This window comes from Condylura cristata, unplaced genomic scaffold (genome assembly GCF_000260355.1).
Source record: "Condylura cristata isolate star-nosed mole 26May11 unplaced genomic scaffold, ConCri1.0 scaffold00011, whole genome shotgun sequence".
NCBI lineage: Eukaryota > Metazoa > Chordata > Mammalia > Eulipotyphla > Talpidae > Condylura > Condylura cristata.
In genome coordinates, this window is record NW_004567112.1 from 39,442,835 (window position 1) to 39,463,563 (window position 20,729).

A 20,729-nucleotide genomic window follows, 5' to 3' on the forward strand; every position below is an offset into this window, starting at 1 on the left:
CTGGAAGCCTTTCTGGATGACCCCAGCCATTAGGATCTCATGCCATTTCTCAATGCCTATGAAATCAACATGGGAATCTGTGTTACTGATATTTATAGCATTTGCTATGCCCATTGAACAAAAAATTGCAGGTATTCACTGCCTGCTCCATGCAGGGCATGGTGCAGGTCTCAGCAACTCATACACCATCTTTGATCATGACAACTTCACAGTCTGCACATGAGATGCAATTTCACTATGACATCTCAGAAGTTCATAGGAAGTTCATAGGTGGCTTAGCTCCCAGACCACATTCTCCCCACAGAAGCCATAGGAAAGTGGTGAAGCCCAATTCAGCTCACAGTAGCCTTAGTGAGCCATGAAGTCTCTGAAGCAAGATATCATGCAAAAGTTCCAGACAGCCAAAGTGCTCAATAAATGTTACTTCTCCTTCCTCAGTCAAGATGTACTCCCGCTGCACCCTAACATTTAAGAATGAAATCAGGTGTCATCACTCACTTTGAACCAAAGATGATTCAGGGAAAGGAGAGACCCTAGTCTGAAATCCGACTGATTCAGCACTTATTAAGCACCTACTATATACCAGGCATTAGGAGGAGAAAGAAAAGACCTAGTTCCTGTCCTTAGGGAATGCAATGTGGTGAGACACACCTGCACACTAACCGACACAGCAGAGTGAGGGAAATGCTGGAGTAAAGGTAACTGAGTACATGGGGATGGGGGGAGCAGGGAGGAGACACTAAATCATGGGTAAGAAGGGAGAGAACATGGAAGGTTTCCTGGCGGTGATGTTCGAACAGTCTATTAAAACATGTGATGGACAGGCCTTCCCTGGTGGCTCAGCGGGTTAAAGCACAGCACTGAGAAGCTAAAGCCACTGCAGTAGAGTTCGATTCCCGCCTGCCCCGGAGGTGACCACATGGTGCGGCAGACCTCTCCTGACCCGCCCGCTGCTCCCCTCAGCAGTGTACTTCGTAGATCTGCCTGTTCTGCTCCCCACTCTGTCTCTGGTGAAGCCTCTCGCCGCCCCTGAGCCTCTGGCCTGTACCCCAGTTCTGTGTGTACAAATAAATAAATCTTTAAAAAAAAAAAAAACATGTAATGGACAAACAAAAACAAAAATTTTTTAAGTGGGCAGAGGTTTCAGGTATCATGAAGATGCCACCGGGACAGCAGGTAAGGGTGGCTGATCCAGGCAGGGGTGGGGGAGAGGAAGAGACTAGGAAGCTGGCTGAAGCCAAACCACCAAGGTCAGGTGTCTCAAGTTAGCCAAAGAGTTCACTCCCTCAACATCCTGAGAGGTTGGTTAAGCCAGTGGTTTTCTAAGTTTTTAGTCTCTGGACTCCTTAAGAACTTTGAAGACCCTCAAATAACTATTTTTATGATTCATATCAATTATTTACCATATAAGTAATGAAAACATAATTTAAATACTTCTTCAGTCCCTTTAGAAATAACAAGTCTATTTACATATTAACAAAAATAGCCTATCTTTTATCAGGAAAGATTTGAGAAGATTTGTATTTCTGCAATAATCATGTCTGGATGATGAGAAGACAGCTGGTTCTCACAACTCATTTCTTTTGAGGCTGAAACAGGGAAATCACTGAAATCATTAAAGCAGGGGGTCACTTGCTCAGATTTGCTTTCAAAGCTCTTTCACCAAGCTGAATATTTACAAGGCCCCCAGGGGTCTCCCAGCAGCATCTGTATTTGTTATTCTGGGGAGGGGCAGCTTATGATGGCCAGGCGGGCAGTCAAGCTGGGCACGGTCTGGTCTGGACAGGAAGGCCTGACATACGCCTGTATACCTCACGCATCCCCCAGCAGCACTCCCACAGGAAGTGGGTGGCCTGAACCCAATTACGAGGAAACCGTAAAGCGAATCCAGAAGGCTGATGACGTGCAGATCAAACGGGCTGCAGGCTCCAAGGAATCAAAACAAGTAAGGACGCTCTAGAGTGGGGGAGATTACAGAGACTGGTACAGCCAAAAAGCAGCAAGTACATCCTGAGCTGGGCAAAATATCCACTGAAAAGGACATTTGGGGGAACGGAGGAAATCTGAATATGGACGACGCTGTTACAAGTGGTATGTTACTGGATGGTGTAGGTTAGGGCCTTTGGGAACGCTGACCTCTAGGGCATCTAAGGTGAGGTCATAATAGCTGTGGCTTTCTTTCAGATGGTTTGGTAAAAAAGAGTATTTATTGAGGGGTGGGAGGTAAAGAGAGAGAAAAAGAGATGTTAAGACAAGATAATAACAACGGTAACCTAGAAATATCCAGGCGATCTTTGAATCAGCTTTTCACTTTTCTGTGGGTTTAATTTGTTTAATTAACATTTTCCCTGATCATACCTTAATTAAAAAATCTATGATTTGGGACTTCTCCAGCAACTAGCCTTGCCTAAGAGACAGACCTCTCCTGTCCCCACCCTCAGTGATCACCCAGGCAGCAGGGCTCAGGTACAGAGAGCCTCCCACACTTTGCCCCGCTGATTTCCCAAAACTGGTGCACACGGCCTACAGGGGGTCTGTGACCGGGCAGCCCAGGGCAGCCTGAGGTCCCCAAGCAGACTGTGGCGGCCAGCCGAGTCCTGCGTGCTCCAAAGCACCTCCCCCGACACCTCACAGAGGCCAGTGGTACAGCTGGTGGTTAGGCGGACACTCAAGGGCCCCCGGGGGCAGCTTCTAGTCTCCGAGTAGATCTCCTTTCCTTCCAAGGGAAAGAGGATGCCTGAAGGATCCCCACAGCTCCACGCCACTTCCAAGCCCAGCAAGTGTTTTTCTACCTACTTTCTGGATTTCCTCTAAGCAAAAAGAGGACAAGACCCCGGTAGGTGTTGGTGAACCAGGCAGTGCACAGCAAGTCTCTTCCAGAATGCTAAACCTAGAGCAACAGAGCCTTGGAGATTGTTTCAGGTGCACGGGAGGCCGTTTTTGCTAAAGGAACCCAATGCAATGCATGCAGTGTGATGTTGGATGCTGATCTTTTCAAATGCACTATGAGAAACTTCTCAAAGATGATTGGAGAAGTTTTAATATGGATTTGGTGTTCTCAGGAATCATAGTGGTGTTGTGTTTGATGGAAGTGTAGAGTTAACAATTGTAGATGGAAAGTCTCACAAGGAAAAGAACCAGAGGTTGGAGGTAGGGATGGTTAACGAGTCTTAAACCAAACTGGCTATGGAAGTCTCCAGGTATCCAGGGTAGGGGCAGGAAGGATTATCAGTTACAGAAAACCAACCCAACCTGACCTCAAAGCAATGAATTCCACAGTAATTTCATGAATCTGAGCAGAGGTGGCATTCAGAAAGGACTATTTGTTCTAGAAAAATAACCCATCTAGACCCCAAACCCATCCAGACCACAAAGGAATGAATCACCCCCCAAAGAACGCTACATAAGGACACCACTTGCTCTAGCAAAATAAAGCTCTTGCCCCTAAGTGTGCCCACCTGTACCTATGCGGGCCCTTCTTTTCTCCGCTCCCCCTGCACCACCCCCATCTTTCTCTTTTTCCTAATACACCTTTAAAATGCAGCCTTTCCTTAATAAACTCACTGCATGTCACTGAGGGGAATCATTGCCAAAAACTTTCTCAGAGGGACCCAAGGACCCTATTCTGAAGCCCATCATCAGCTTAATGTGATTACAGTCAAGCATTTTTTAGGAGATGCAAGCTGGGATATCAGAGGTGAATTGTCATGATTAATGCAACTTACTCTGATATGGCCAAATGTTAAAATTACTGATTCTGGTTGGGGTGTTTTCTGCTATTAAAAAGTGGAGAAAGCAAGCAAGACCCAAGTTCCAGCCTTTCCGAGGAGACAGCTGTTTACAGGTCTGAGTCTTCCTGACCTGTAGGAAGTCTCAGTGACCACGGCCAGGAACCGCTCACCAGATGCTGGGGGCGGATCGGCTCCTCTGGCCTGAAATGAATGCCCCAACCAGATGTTCCAGTAACTGCTAACTTGGGCTAACTACATGCTGCCCCAGGAACCTCCCTATTACATAGGCAGTGAACCTAGGGAGGAAGGCCCCAAGGCAGCAGGACCAGTCAATCCCTGGTGGAGGGGCCAGGAGAAAAGGAGAGAGGGTCAGTCTCGCCTAAGTCCCCTCCTCTGCTTTATAAAAATCAGGATGTGGCCCTCCCTGGTGGCGCAGCAGGTTAAAGCACAGCACTAAGAGGCTTAAGCCACTTCAGCATGAGTTCGATCCCCGCCTGCCCCGGAGGTGACCACATGGCGTGGCAGACCTCTCCTGACCCGCCCGCTGCTCCCCTCAGCAGTGTACTTCGTCGATCTGCCTGTTCTGCACCCCACTCTGTCTCTGGTGAATCTTCTCACCCTCCGCATCTCTGGCCTGTACCCCAGTTCTGTACGAATAAATAAATAAATCTTTAAAAAAAAAAATCAGGATGAGGGAAAACACACACAATAAGGCAACGTCACCATGAAGCCCCAGTGCAGGCGCCAGCTGTGAGGCCTAGTGACTGTGACCTTGATTGGCCACATCCCTTCGGAGCTGGGCTAGCGGATGGGGGCTAAAGGGCACGCGCCAGCTGCAGTTACTCCCACTGAGGAGCTGGTGACCTTGGACAGGTCCTGCCCTCCCTGGGCATTGGTGCTGCTGAACAGGAATAGTAACTCCCGCCCAACGGTCACCCAGAGGATGCTGTGAGATGGGGAGACATCTTTGCAAACCACACGTGCTGTAGCACATGAGGACCCCTAGGCTACCTGTAAACAGCAGATACAAACACTGTGATATGGCTAAGCCCTATTTGCCTTAAAATGGACTGACTTTTCTCACTAAAATATGGCCTTCATTTAGCCTCCTGACATCTATGAAACCACAGCTTAGAGATCATAGTTATTTTCCTTAATATACATTATACTTAATGTATAGGTATTCAATTTTAAAATATTCCACAATGATTTAGATGATTCCCATGGATCATCTAAAATCATCCCAGGGAACTAACAGGAGTAACCAGTCAGGCCCCAACTGGAAGTCTCATCCTAACTGCCCCCAATGTGGGGGTGATGCTTCTATTCCAGCCTAACCCCTAACCTTGAATTGCAGATGGGAATCAGGCCCCGAGAGGGGCTGTCACTCCCACAACGTCACACAGCAAATTAGCCTTTGGTCAGTAGCTGTGACCCGGTCTCTCTCCACCGCAAGCTGTCTCCCTCAGCAGAAGCAAGAGTTCCACACTCTGGCATATCTTCTAAAAGAAAAATGTTTAGAAACAGCAATGGACACCAAAGGACAGTGGTGCTGGCCCCATTTTTGTCTTTTTGCAGCTCAGCGAACCAGGAGCAGACATGGGCTCAGGTACCTGCACCACTTTGGGCCTGCTCCCTCCTTTCTCACAGAGGGTGTCCAGACCCCCGGCTACCAGAAGCTGGTCCCCACTCCGGGGCCCTTCCTCTTCCAGTGGAGTCCTGGGGAGAATTAGAGAGCCCTGTGTGCTTAGGGAATGTTAGGTGAACGACTAAATGACAGGCCAGTGAACAAACAACTCATCCCCAAACAGCTCATCTCCCTAGAGAAACATGTTTCTGAGGAAGAGCATCTGGGACAGGAAGGAAGTGAGAAATCTGTGAGAACGAGAAAGAGATTGCTGTCTAGAAAACTCGGTCCACAGCACACAGGAAGGGCTGTACCAGTCCATAGGAAGAGCTTGACAGCCGTTAGTTCTAAAAACACAAGAGGGGAAGAAGCAGAAGGTGAAAACAGACTAGTTAGGGGGCAGCTTTGGGGTACTTTCTGATGGCAGAGGGAAAAATTTCCTCCTAAGTGAAGGCCAGCACCAGGGGAGACCCCGTGGAGAAGACTGACACAAGCAAGCCCCCTCTTGCTTCAGAACTATGGAAAAACTCCTGTCCTCATCTTGTTTACGCTCTGAATGTGAGTTCATCCCCTTGAGATCTATGGGAGATCAGTGCCTCATGCTCCCCTGCTGACTAAATGGCCCTACCAGTCTTTGGGGAGCCACAGGCCGAATGCCCATCACTGTCCTGAGCACGCTTAGGATTCCGTGAGTGTCGGCCCTCCCTGGTGCACTATGGGTTAGAGCTCAGCACTGCAAGCTAGCCACAGCCTCCTCAGTGTGAGTTCGAGCCCCGGCCCCGGAGGTGAGCCACATGGCGTGGCAGACCTCTCCTGACCCGCCCGCTGCTCCCCTCAGCAGTGTACTTCATCAGCCTGCTCTGCTCCCCACTCTGTCTCTGGTGAAACCTCTCATAGCCCCTGCTCCTTGGGCCTGTACCCTGATTCTGCATGCATGCATAAATAAAATCTTTAGGGGTTTCAGGTCAGAGACTGACCAGAACCACGTCAGAGGAATGAACTGGGGCCCCACTGCCTGAGCACTTTGTGGTCAATTGGAAAGGGCTGGTCCTGGATGTCACATGGCAGCCGCAGTCCCCAGATTGGCATCAGTCCTGTTTACAGCATGTGATACCCACATGCCGGCCAACATGATGACAAAGGGGCAGACACCCGAGGAGCGCTCACTGTCCCCCTGAATGATGCAGGTTCACCACTGCCACAATTTTAAGCAAGCAACACTTGCAGTGCAGGCTGGTCTTTCTGCTCCCCTCTGAAAGGAAGGGGCTGCAGCAGATACACACATCCCTTTAATGGTAGGCCCAACTGGTAGTCCAAGCTCGCCCTAACTGCCTACTACTGAAGATTGCTAGGGAATTCCAGATGCTAATAGTCCCACTTGGCATTTAACTTTCAGAACCAGAAAATCCTTCCTGAGACTAACTTACGTCCCGTTCCCGTTTTAACCACTTTTTAATCAGGCTCTCCCAGCAGAAGGGAAGCCCCTAAGAGAGCCGTTATAAACAGTAGCTTTCGACATGCGTGGGTAGGCAGGGGCAGCGCCTCTGGAGGGGCCCCTGTTGGAGGGGAGGAGCTAGGGTGGCCCACATCCTCTTTCCGTCCCCACCGTGCCCACTCTTGCCTCCAGCCGCTCCCTCTCAGCTTTACCCCAGCCCACAGTAGGGCAAGAGATATTCAGGATCCTTCCAGCAACCTGGTGAAGCATTGGTTACCTGGGCATGCCTTTATAGATTTTCTTGTGGGTTTGGGCCCTCCACCTTCCACCTCCCCCTTACAAGAGGCTACGTTTACTGTCAGCCAGTCTAGTTCAGGACAGAATATATTCCTAATTTCTGTCTCTTGGTATACATGGAGAAAAAAAAAGGCCACCAACTGAGCGACTTAAAATAACAGAAATGTATTCTCTCACAAGTCTGCAGGCCAGTGTCTGAATCCCAGACTTCATTGCCATACTCCTTCCAGAGTTTCTAGAAGAAAATCTCCCCTTGCGTCCTCCGGCTTCTGGTGGCTCCAGGAGGTTCGTGGTAGTCTGCCTGTCTTCACATGGTCTTCTCTCTGTCTGTCTGTCTCTTCTATCGCAAAGCTCCTCTGCTTTTCTTTTATAAAGACACTGATCATTAGATTTAGGCCCAATCAGGTAATCAAGAATGATTTCAACTCAAGGTTCTGAGCTTAATTATATCTTCAAAGACCCTTTTTCCAAATGAGGTCAGAGTCACGGGTTCTCGGACATGAACACATATATATATATATATATATATATTTTTAGTAGGAAGTCAAGGTGTAGAGAGAACAGCAGGGGTGACAGCCACCAGCTACCCACTACGAGCCCAGTAGTCAGGATGGAAGCCAAGTCCCATCCTCCACTATCTGACCACTAACTTATCACCTGGCCCCAGCCAAGTTCATCTCACCTCTGTGCTGTTCCCCCACCAGCTGTCCCACGTGTCCTATGGGGTTGGAACTCCGTACATTGCTGCTACTTGAGAGATGACACCAGTTTTCCAACCTGGTAACAACACATCAGTAGGTGTCAACTAGACATGTAATTTAAAGGGGAAAAATGTGAAACTTCAAGTTCAACAGTAACTGCAGAGAAGTGTTAGTCTGTAGAACTGATAAAAGAATTCTGCAAAGGAAAACAAAATTGTAGAAGCAGAAACTCCCTTTCCTCCCCCACACCTCCAGTCTGGGATCGCCCACATCCACCAGCCTTCCTCTCCCAGACTGAGGTCTTCCCACTGACCCTGCTTAGAGCGCTCTTTCCCTTTTGGGGAGCACTCGCTTAGCAGTGTACTAACTCCCCAGGCCCACAGAGATAATGCAGATCATCAGGGGTTAGGAAAGGGGTTAGCACATCATTCAGGATTCAGCTAAAGAGGAAGTCAGCTTGGAAACTGGGTCAGAACCATAGAATTCCCTCATAGTGACAGCGCTCAAGCAGTAACTCCAGCTTCATGTGAAGCCCCACCCAAGACTTATAGAATCAGCTCTGAGAATGGGCTTGGGTATGTGTCCTTTGTAAAATCCCCTAAGCCAGGAGGTGCTGAGATCCAGAGCCATAGGTAAGGTCCAGTGACCTGCAAGATCCTGTCGTTTGACCTCAGGAGGTGAGCTCATCTCAGAATCTGGGGCCAGCTTCAGAAGTTGGCACTCTAGAATGCAGTGGGAAGAACCTGCAAGGTGAAAGTGCAAAAGCATCGAGCACATGGGGTCCTGGTGTCCATGGGAGGTTGGAGATTTATTGGGGAGCCTTGCACATAAGATGTGATGAGAACTTCTGGAAGAAGCTGCTTTCTGCATGTCTAGAGCAAATGGCTGTGGCCATGCCCTTGGGCCAGGAAGTCTGATTCCTTGGGTGTGCATGTGGCCTTTTCCAGAAATAGGCCCTTCCTACATAGTGGTTCCTGGACTGTGGGCCACATGACATGGATCATCACAGACAGGTTCTGTGACGTTCTGAGACTAGTCTTGGCACCTGGAGAAGGGGTTTGGGATAAGCACTACAGTATGCTTGGTGCGTTTGTATCTTTCATCTTGTAGGAGCCTTCCCATTGTACTCTAGGGTACCCACAGGGGAGGCATACCCTTGTATGCCTGAATTCAGTGCATCGTCACCTGCTCTAGTGAGACTGGCCTTTTGCACGACTGCTACCACTATCTACGAGGTGCTCTACAGGTCTTTGTATGGCTAGCTCCTTCCTACTTTTTGCATCTTAGTTGGAACATGAGTTCCTCATAAAGACTTCCTTAACCACATCCTATATAGTAGGAAGTCCCACCTTGCCCCATTTTCTCCCTAATTTCCTGTGAAGCACCCATCACTCTGTTTATTTACTGATTGGTCTGTCTTCCTCTGCCAGGACTGAGTCTTCTTGTTCATTGTTGTTTCCTAGCACCTATTACAGTCTCTAGCAAATATGGTAGCTAACAGATAAGTATCTGTTGACTGAGTAAACAACAACAAAAAAATCCCCACCCTGGAGAAAACAGCAAAATCAAGACTAGACTTTCCTATAGTCCAAGATGTCAATTCAAACCTACTCACATCCAAAAGTTCTTTAGAAAATCCCCTGAGCACTGGGCTTACCCCAAGACAGCTTTCTCCTGCATGTGGAACCAGTTGGTACAGAAATTTTATTATCACTTCCTTATCTGAGTTTACTCTGAGCCCCACCCCAGGTTGGCACTGTGAGTCACCTGGACAAAAGAGCAGCGGGCAGGGAGGGAGGGCAGGTTGTAATTATTCCTCCTCCTCAGGAACACACTCCCAATGGCAGCCAGGGTCCACTCCAGGTCTACAGCTTAAAACAACCCCCTCTTCCAGGAGAAGGGGTCATGCACAGAGGTCTAGAGGAAGGGCAAAGACACTTTTGTAGGGTCTTAGTTTGCTCACCTGTAAAATCAGTGTACTGGAAGATTCTCTGAGTCCCTTCCAGGACAACAGCCCTAATTCCCTGGGATGTTAAAGGCCCACTGTCTGAGGGGGAGGGGAAGCGCCTCTCTGTCTGAGGGGAGGGGAAGTGCCTCTCTGTGCCCAAGGCCAGAGCCCAGTTCCATTGTGTCCAGATTTTCCTGACAGCCCACGAGGCCCAGTGACCTGTTCTCCATTATGAAGGCCGCTAGCACCCACAGTCTGCTTAAGTTTCACTACTTTTTTTGGAAATGTTTAGCTGAAACAAAAGGAAAACAGACCTGGACAATGAATTGAGCACAATAAAAATAAAATTAAGGAAATAATGTATGTGTGCAAGGACCTCTGAAGAGGTATAACAGTGCTGAAGGTAAATTTTATTGGTTTGCTGTACTTACCTAAATTGCTTGGATTTTTTTTTTTAACTATGTGTACCTATTGTTTTCACAGCGACAATGAAGTTCTTTTCCAAAGTTAGAATTCCTGCTGGAAATCAAATCTACTTTTTTTCTATCTGGCTTCATCTAGTGCTTTAGCAGCATCCAGGTACCTGGTTCCTTCCAGAAATGTCCTCCACCCACAGCCGGAGCCCTGACACCGGAAGTGATCATGGGGGGGGGGGTGCAGGAATAGTGAAGGTCAGATGACCCAGTGAGGAACCGAGCCAGGCAATCGGGGTCCTACTCTTGTTCTGTCACTACTTGCCATGGGATGTCAGGCCATCCACTTCCTCTCTTCCAGGCCTCTGTAAAGTGAAAGGGTCACACCAGAGTTATCTTTAGGGGCCCTTCTAACTCTCAGTCTAAGGTTTGCAGGTATCTAGACGAATAGAGAACACAGGGAAAGAACAATAATCTTCAAATGGTTGAGGTAGTGACAGACATTTCTAAGCCCTTCCCATCTCTCAGCAACTCTCCAGTAAGTTCTAATGGGTAGGTAAGTAGCCCATTTTACAGACAAGGCAACAGAAGTTAGTATCTAAGCCACTCAACTTTTAAGCTGGGATTTGAACCCAGGCAGCCTGGTACAGCATTTACACTCTTAACCATCAAACTATTAGGAAATACAAAGAATCTCAGGCCAAGGTACCAGTGGACAAGTTAAAATTGCCTCTGGCATTCATTACCTCCACCAACTACCCACTGCTACCTCCTTACTCAGCACACTACCCTTTTCTTCCTGACTAGTAAGTACTACCCCCACCTTCTTCTGACACCCTCACTCAGCTGGGAGCCCTATCTGTTGTCAAGGCAACAGGATTGTTGCTTTCTAAGAGCCAGTGTCCACATGATCAGCACAGCCCACTCCACATGATCAGCACAGCCCACGTTGTACATTCAAGGCCTCACCAAACCTGACCACTGTGGGCTGTACATCCAGCTCATCTGCTGAGCCGGAAGCCTCTGTCTCAGCTTCTTGCTCCGAAGACCCAGTGTGCTGGGCCACCACAGCACAGCAACCCCAGCCCGCACTGCAAGAGGATACGAATCAGCCACACTCCTGCCCTCAGGAGCCCACAGTCCAGCAAGGAAAACCATGTAAATGGATCTCTAGGATACCCTGTGGTCAGTGCTAAAATTAGAGGTGCGTCCCCAGTGGGCTGAGGGCACATGTGTCGGAATGAATCACCCTGCCTGGTGGAAAGAAGAGGTTCCAAGTGTCTCCGCGTGAGCTCATTTCTCCTGGAAACAGCTTCAGTGACCGACTGGAAGGAGCGCAGAGCTAGGGATGAGGAGAAGGCCATGCCAGCTCTGCTGGGTGACCCCAAAACACACCCACCCCGGATCCCCCAAGTGAGGGAGAGGAAAGCACCATAAGTGGTTCAAGGTCATGTTCATACTGACTCAGAGACCCAGAAGAATTTCCACCGTTCATTTCCCCAAGATCCCTCCAATGGCATCAAGAAACAAATCCGGCTTCGGTGCCAGTTTGTCTTAAGCTTCTCAGATTCTTGTTAACCGGCTTTTGAGCAAAGGGTTCGGAAGCCTCAGGCTCACAATATCTAAATAGGATTTAATAAAGACATTTTGCTTTCCCTGTGTTATATTTACTATTACCATTGACTGCTATTTTTTGACGGGGAAACACAGGTTTTCCCTTGGTAGTAGTGATATAAAGTCTTCTTTTAAAAATAAGTATGTTTTAAAAATCCATCAGAAGAAACATAATTGGCATAACTTCCATGTAGGGGAATTTATCAAAATCTGTCCAAGTTTTAAATGCACCAACAAAGCCAGGAAAAGCTGTTCTTTGCCAACAGCAGTGCCAGCAGCAGTTGGGAGGGAAGGTGGCACATGGGGGCTTCTGGCTTCTGCTGTCCAGCCTGCTGGTTGACCCGGGAGCTTCCTATGTGGGGTGTTCACTCTGTAAAACATCACTTATACACACTTATGATTAGTGAAATTTTCTATGTATATTACATATTCACAAACCCTTTAACCCAGCAAATTCCACTTGTAGAAATCACCCTGTAGAGACTCAAAGATGTTCACTGCCCTGTTTGCAGTAACTAAAGACTGGAAACAACCTGAGTTCCCCAGCTGGGGACTAATCAGAGAAATGTTGGCATAGACTCCAGTGAATTCTCTGCAGCCATTAAACAGAAGAGAAAGCTCCTAACAGAACTCCCAAATCTGCATGGATTTCAACTCAAGTGAAAGATAAGAAAAGAACTGCATAAACAATGCTCGTTATGTCAAAAAAAAATTAAAAATACATTTACATTTGTGCACAAGGCATCCACTGCCTAGGATATCTCAAAAAAAGAATTATAGGGCCCTTCCTGGTGGCGCAATGGAGCACTATGAAGCTATCAGCAGCCACTGCAGCATGAGTACAATTCCCGGCCAGGGAGCTGACCCACATGGTGTGGCAGACTTCTCCTAGCCAACTTGCTGCGCCCCTCAACAGTGTATTTCAGTTCATTTGCTTGTTCCACTCTCCACTCTGTCTCTGGTGAATCTTCTCACCACCACCCCACCAACACCTCTGACCTGTACCCCAGTTCTGTATGCATAAATAAATAAATCTTTTTAAAAAAGAATTACAAGAAGCTCTAACAGAGGTCCTTCTGGACAGGGGAGAGGCATAGGAGAAAAGCTTGCACCAATGACTATTCTTCTGTGCTTTTAAATTATGTACAACGTTCTTGTATAGCTTATGTGATAATTAGTTAAAGCAAAAATGTCTTATGGAAGCTACATAGCTATGGTAAAACTTCTGGCTTCTTCCAGAGGTGAGGACTGAGATGAATGTTAGTACTTGGGCTAATAAAGCAAGTAACCTTTGGCTTTGCTTCTCCTGAGAGGTGGCACCTAAGTTCATGGGCTTTTCTGTAATGATTTCCAAGGAACAGTGATTGAGCTCCAGGACAAATGATGTATTCACATAGGTCTCCACCCTCTATACAAATTCCAGCACCTGGAGCTGAGGGTATATGTGGTTCAGTTCCTGGAATGGAGGAGGAAATTTTGAGAAGAAATACTTAGAGAGATAGGAAGCTGGAGTTCAATAAGGCAATTTCAACTGGCTAATGAGAAAGTGTTTCAAATTCTGAGTCTCTCACTGCCCCAAGAGAAGCAAAAAAGGGATCTTAGGAAGGTCTTCTCTCAGGGCTGCAGGGGACAATGGAAAAACAGGGTCTTGAGAGTTCAAAGTTTGCTTTAATTGCATGGCTTTATTTTGTATAGCACTTGGCTTGTCCACCTGTCACTGTTCCCAAATCACTAATCCTAAAAACAATCAACATGGGGTTTATTGCTGCTTTATTTACAATTGAAAAGACATGGAAACAACCCAAAAGTGAATGACTGGATTAAAAAGATGTGGTACATATACACAATGGAATATTACTCAGCAACCAAAAAAAAAATAAACACATGCCTTTTGCAGCAACATGGATGGAGCTGGAAAAGATCATGCTTAGTGAAATAAGCCAGAAAGAAAAGGAAAAATACCGGATGCTTTCATTCATAGCAGGAGTATAACAGACCAGGCGAGAAAATAATAATAATGAACAGCTATATACCAGAGACATTTTATGGGGGTGGAGTGGGGAATGGGATCAAACACAGTGGGGGAGGGAAATGCACTTGACTATGGTGATGGCACACGGGTGATTTGGTGATGAGAAACCCACGGGGATTACAACTGAGATGGAAAAATGCATTTTTACAAAATGATGTAAAAATAAACTATTATATTAAAAAAAGTAAAAACAAAACAATCAACATGGGCCAAGATATCAGTCCATTTTATGGAAGGAAAATTAAGATTAATAAAAAGTCATGTCATTTTAAGAAAATTACATAATGAAGAAAGGGTAAAAGCAGAAGCTTAAGAGGTGGGGGCTACTCCCCACCTTCCGATTCCTGGTCTTCCCTTATCTTCCAACCTTCTCCACGTCCCTCATCACCCTTAGCCTTCACTCTTTTAATTTTGAACTTTGGAGGCCAGAAAAGCAATTGGACAGGCAAAAAATACCAGAATCAGAATCCAGGATTCTATGAAGCCATCTAGCCCAGTAGTTCTCAACCCCAAAGACACACTAGAATTACCTGGGGAATGTAAGCAAGTTTAAATAAGCACCTCTACAGATAATCTATCTGTAGTTTTGTGTGTGTGTCTGTTTGTTTTCTTTTTTTTTTTAATTTTCTAGTTGAGTCTCAGAATTTTAGCTCAAATCAAATCATACCATCCGACCCCACAGACAACATTCTGTCTCCCTGGAGCTTTCACTACAGTCCAGGCTTTATCTCCCAAGTGTACTTGGTAGCTTGGCCACATCACTCAGAGCCAAAATATTACATGGGCGGGCGGTTGGGCTCAGCCTGCTTTCCTAGATGGGTAAGTCAGTTAGTGAACTTCAGCCCCCTAAGAAGGAAGAAACTTGCCTAAGCTCTCCCCATGAGCTGTAACAGAAAAGGTCAGTGTCTGGAACCCTTGGGACAAGATCAACAGGGAAGGTCACATCTGCAGAGCAGTCACACGGACAGCCAAGGCTGATGGCACATGTAGCAGAATAGGCCCAATGAGAGGCTGAAGAGGTGACAGCAGTGTTTGAGTGGGATAGATGTAGTGGACCGCCAACCCCCAACCCCCGCCCCCACCTTGGGTCCCCGAGGCAAGTCAGTTCTGAGGCATACTGAGGACAGGTGACTATTCTAGAATGGCAGGATTGGGGCAGGCCTGTGGAAAGATGTCCCAATTTCTAGATGGAAATGCAGCCTATTCTGAAATTTTCATAAAAAAATCCTATCTCTTGGGTCATCTTACCATGGGGGTCTAGCTTCCCTGCTCCTAGCAATACAACTACCGACAGAAATAATAAGTAACAGCTCTACTTCCTGAATTTTTTCCTGGTGATGGGCACTCAACTTGAACCATTTCATTCAATCTCCACAGACATCCTAAATTTTGAGTATAATTACCATCTCCGATGACAGATGAAACACTGTGGCCTAGAGAATTGTAACTTCCCTAAAATCCCTGAACTTGGAAAGTGATAGCAGCATGACTTCAAGCCTGGGTCAAGTCCAGCCAGTACCATCCCAACAAGACACAGGAGGAGCTAATATCCAGTGGCTATGAAAATTGTTACTGAGCATCCAAGAGGCGCCAAAGACCTTCCCAGTGTGGAATCCTCCCAGCCAAGACAAAGAACATTCTCTTTCCACCAAAGAGGAAGCCTAGGCTCAGTGGGGGAAGCATCTTGCTCAGGAGCATAGGTAAGAAATAGTGGGGACAGTACCGAGGATCCAGGCCTCCCAGCCCAGACCACAAAGTCTGAGCACTCTCCCAGCGGCTGAGGAGGAGGCAAACTCAGAAATACCCGGCAGGCAGGGTTGTGACGGTGGCCTACTCCACCACCCGAAGCGCGCAGTGGTCGCCTAAAACCAAACCGCTGGTCAGGTGCACACAGGTGTGCCACAGGGCGCTCCTTCCGCGTAGCCAACCAGCTCTAACGCCCCGGGTGGGGCGCCTGACATTCAGGTTGAGCTCCGGCTGCCAGAATTTCCCGGGGCCCAGAAAGTGGATCAAGGAGGTAGGCGTGCGCTCTCCGCGCCCTCCCAGAAACAACTAAGTCTGAACCCAAGCCCGTGCTGGCGAGTAGGCGGGAGTGTGTCACCACCAACCCGGTTCCCCGAGCCCTAACGGGGGTCACTCACCCAAAACACCGTGGAGTAAACGGTGAGCGAGAACTTGAGCCAGAGATAGGAGAAGCGCGCGCAGTAGCGCACCCGCTCGGAGTCACCGCGGGACATTCTGCGCTCACCGCGCGGTCCTCCAGGACGCTGGGCTGTCCCTCACTGTGAGCAGCCCCACCTGCAGCAGCCGGGCGGCCCGCCCGGCCACCAGCAGCCGCCCGAGGACTGACACCCGCCAGCGGCAATCACAGCCCGTGCCGGGAACCAGCGGCTCCAGTGGCCAATCGGCGCGAGGCAGACGGCCAGGCCCTGAGAGAGGGCGGGCCGGGGCGGGCCTTAGCCCGCGACCCGCGAGCCGAGGGCGGGGAGGGGGCCCGGGTTTTGCAAAGGAGGTTGCCTGCAGCTCTGGCGACGCCTGTGTTGATGGGCTTGGGGAGCGTGTACAGAGGGGCGCTGGGGTGCCTAACCCGGGTACGCAGAAATGCGGGCTTTCGGCTCTTGCCAAGAGGGAACACTGTGGGAAAGGGGCAAGAATTAACCTCTGAGGTGTTAAAAGTGTGCACGTGAGTGTGCAATACGTGGGTAGAATGAGGAAGTGGGGCTGCTCAGCCTGAAGGGGCACAGTTTCGCTTACAGATGCATCTAAGGGGCCTCCATTAAACTGGGGCCCCACTTACCTTTTCTTACAGATCCCTATTGAACTTTCCCCAGCCAGACTCCGGGAAGCCCCTTCTCTGCGACCTGGTGAAATCCCAACCTGAACCCCGGGCCTCTTCCTGTGAAAGCCCTCCCCCACGCCCATCCTCAGGCCAGGTCCGTGGCCCCCTCTCTTGCTCACACTCAGCCCAGGCCTGACAGCACCTTTCCTCCTCCTGGGATCTGAAGTGGCAGCGGCCCTCAGTCCCTCTGCGGCACTAAATGTCTCCATCTTGACTCTTGATTGTTTTCTTGCCTCCCAGGCAAGGGAGCTTGGCAATGGTGTTTAAGTCATTAAATGCATGACCCAGAGACCAAGAGCTCAAGCCAGTGCTGGGTGGGGTCCCTGGTGTGAGTGTCCAAGAATGACACTCCTGTCCAAGTCCTGCCTGGTCCTGGACCTGCAGTATAGGAGGCCCAGAGGGAGGCAGATGTGTGGGCTAGTGTTCCACCCTAGAGGGAAGAAGGGGAGCGGAGGGATGCAATGTCCTGCCCAGAGGGGTAAAGAGGATGCTGGTTTCCTGGCACAGAAGGAACAAGGCCTGTAGGGGTGTTTATATGGGGCAGAGTTGGAATCAGGGACTGCGGCAGGAATGGCCGAGAGCAGGAATGGCCCAGAGCTAAAAGACCACTCGCCTCAGGACTAAAGTTGTTCTCTGTGTCCTTAAGGAGACAGAGACCCCTCTTTGGGGAACTAGCACCCCTCACCTGCCTTGCAAAACTAGCTTTCCACCTGCTCTGAGGTGCTGGTCTCTATCCCAGACACATTCCAGAGTGGGCTCAGCATCTTACCCTCTGAGAGGTCTGTCTGGAACTCAGCCCCTACTCTCCTTCCCCGTTTACTTTGCTTTCTAATCGACACCTTGTTCTGGACTAGCCAGCTAACGAGGCTTTCTCTCCTCTTTCCAGGCTTCGCTAATGACACCCAAGCAGCCCCTCTCAACTCTACCTGAGCAGGATGCCCTGCTGCATAAGAGGGAGATACCCCTGCAGAGGGAGCTGGGCTCTCTGGGGCAGCTGTAGCCCTTGTTGGGTTTCTGAGTCCCTAAATTGCCCCCCCACGGGATCCCTTAATCACATTTGCAAACACTGTGACCTCAAGAAATAGCAACCTATTTTCAAGACCCACCCCCCAACCTTGAGCCAGGAACTCTAGGCTGGGGGTCAGCAGGCTTGGTGCTATGCTGGTTTTGCCATTAACATTTTGGAAAACTGTTAGACTACATGACACAGTGTGAACTATAGGTGTGAGTGTGACCCTGGCTGCAGACTAGAACCACTTGGCTTTAAGCGCCCTCATATCCTAGCCCCTGACTCAGTTAAGCCAGAATCTCCTCCAACCGGAGTCTAGGAATCAGTATTACTTCAGAGGTGCCAGCTACTTTCTAAAGCGCAGCCAGGACTGAGCATGACTGGTTTAGCGCAGTCCTGAGGGCTAAGTGGTCAGGCAGCATTTAATCCGAATGACCACACTCCAGTACTCACTATCCAGTCGGCTGCTGGTAAATGTTTAATAACTGGCTCTGTGGTGGAAGCAAGGAGGACCCTTTACAGCTTGACATCCTCTAAATACCTCTCCCCTGATGTCAAGTTACCAACCTGAGCTGGGAGTTAATAAGAGGTGCACATTGCCACACACAGGGAGCTCAGTGAGCCCCTGCAGCTCTAGATTCAATGCACTGGAAGCTTTACTGATTAGCACACAGAAGGCCATCATGAAGGCACCCCTGAAGTTCATGAATGGATGCATTAGAGCAGCTTGTTAATTAGCATATAATTAGCATTACCATATAATTAGCATTAGGATTCTAAAGGAGATGCTTCTGATGAAACTGGTAGAATTTAGGATATGTACATTAGCTGAAGCAAAGCAGGACACCACCCACTCCTCGTTAGGAGTAAAAGAATATATATATATCACTTAGAGACGCTGCAGCAGGCTAAATCCTTGAGAATCTTATGTCCCACCAGTTGCTCGTTGCCTGATGTAGCCATCACCCACTGAGTCCTGCGTGTAGACTCTTGACTTCTTCAAGGGTCCTTCATGCAAGGTCAGGGGAGTGCCTAACAGGAAAGAAGAGCAGAACTTCCCTGACTGAACAAAACAGAATGACGAACCGGTTTTGTGGCTATTTGCTAATAAATCTTTGTTTTAAGGATATTTGTGTGGGCAGAAGAATTTATTCTGAGATCTGTTTTCATGATAACCTGCCAGGAAAATTAGGGGAAAGTAAGTAAACTTCACCTTTAGACGCTACTCTTTTTATGAAAAAGAACCTAAGGTTTGGGCCTCCCTGGTGGCCTACGGTTTAGTCACATATCCACCATCACTACAGAGTTCTATCCCCGGCCAAGAAACTAACCCACATGACACAGCAGACCTCTCCTGTCTCAACTGCTTCCCCCCTCAGCAGTGTATTTCAGTCAACCCACTGTTGTGTCCCCCACTGTCTCTGGTGAATCCTCTCTCTCTCTCTCACACACACACACACACACACACACACGCACGCACGCACGCACGCACGCACCCTACCCCATGCCTCTGGACCACGCCCCAATTCACTTATTAAATTTAATTTAATACAATTAATTAATTAAATTAAAAGAACCTAAGAGTTGTGCATGACCAGCTTGGATGGCATACAGTTGTCTCTGTGCTGCTAGGAAGTGCCTGTTTCCTCAACTGTGACACCACAAGATCGGCCTGTTTCTCTTCTAGTTTGAACAGTCTTATCACCAGCACTTCTCAATCAGCAACTATATACGGAGCTTCTTCTATGAGTCAGGTCCTGTCCTAGGCTCTGAGGATGCAGCTGTAAACAAGACAGACAAGAACTTCTATTCTCTTCTGCTGTGGAGTGGGTGAGTGTGTGCACATGTAAAAGTGTCTGAAACCCAGTACATGAAAAGGGTGATTTCAGTTAATGCTATGCGTCACAGATCTGGGAGCCGCACTTCAGGGTGGAAGAAACAAGTAAAAAGGCGTGAGACAGGAAAAGTCTTGGTGAAGTCCAGACACATGCCAGAGACTTCGGGGAGAATGGAAGGGGGCAAGGTCAGAGGCACAGGAAGAAAACTCATAGTTCTGATAAACGATGGCGATTTCTTTCCAGCTTCAGTGAGGCCTTGATAGTGTCAGATAGCAGGGCAGGGACGACTTGCCTAAGAAAATTAAACAGGCAGCTAGAACTTAGGACCCCAGGAGACATTTGCCAGAGCTGATAATACCTGGGAAGAGACAAAAAAAAAAAAAAAAGAATCCAGAGGGGAGAAAGGCATCTCCACCCCAACTGACGGGCGATAGAGCCCAAGGAGCGCAAGAAGCACCCAAAGTCGGGGTGGGGGTGGGTTCTCAAAATCGGCCAGTTTCTGGACAATGAGGCAGTTCCCCTAACATAACAAGCAATTCTCTGAAAAACACCAAATGTCTTACCCCTCCCACCACCACCTGCTAGGGAAGTGGGGTCCTGGTAGACACCAAGGCAACTCCAAATGCTGTCCCCTGCCCCTCCCAAAATGCTGCCTGGCTGGTGAAACTACAGACTGCACCACAGAGTAAGGTAAAAGGGGGGTGACAGAAACTGCTGCCTGGACCTAAGTATCAACACCTCGGGAGCATCCAGTGCAGTGTACCCCAGAAGGGACAGAGCAAGCATCTCCTGCACCCTATTTGACACAGGGACACCCAGTTGCCCCTCACAGTTATTCTTCCCAGGGCTCTGCCACCTAAACCTTCTGGACATAATTTCATTTTGTCTCTAAGAAACTTCTCCCTGACTTACCTTGCCGTGGCTTTGAATTCTTTCCTGCTATAAGCAAGGACCAGGGAACCCCCAAATCCATCAACAGTGGGTTTTCAGGACATGATAGAGAATCTGATGTATGCCTTAGATGTCTGCTGCATGGCAGATGGCCAGGGGCAGCCAGATCAGGAGCCGCTTCAACAGCCCCAGAGTGAGGTGTGACTTGGACTAAGGCATCTAGTCCAAGGTGACAGTGGTGACAAGAGGCTGCACTGGGGATACCTACTAGAGAGAGAGCAAACAGGGTTCACTGGCAGGTTGGGGTGTGGAGTGTAAGAAAAGAGCGATCAAAGTTGAGCCCAATTCTAGCCT

At 48.6% G+C, this 20,729-nt stretch overlaps 1 protein-coding gene across 2 annotated transcripts in view; it reads right to left on the reverse strand.

Annotated features, from left to right (window-relative positions):
• TSPAN15 (tetraspanin 15) overlaps positions 1 to 16,118 on the reverse strand; it is a 48,030-nt gene extending 31,912 nt beyond the window's left edge. The window contains exon 1 of one of the 2 annotated variants that reach the window (XM_012723749.1): positions 15,940 to 16,118. In XM_012723749.1, coding sequence (XP_012579203.1) covers positions 15,940 to 16,035 — 96 coding nt within the window. In that variant the 5' untranslated portion in view covers positions 16,036 to 16,118. The remainder of the gene's footprint in view (positions 1 to 15,939) is intronic. The other variant, XM_004680818.2, reaches the window with a different exon arrangement.
• Between the last annotated feature and the right edge of the window lie 4,611 nt (positions 16,119 to 20,729).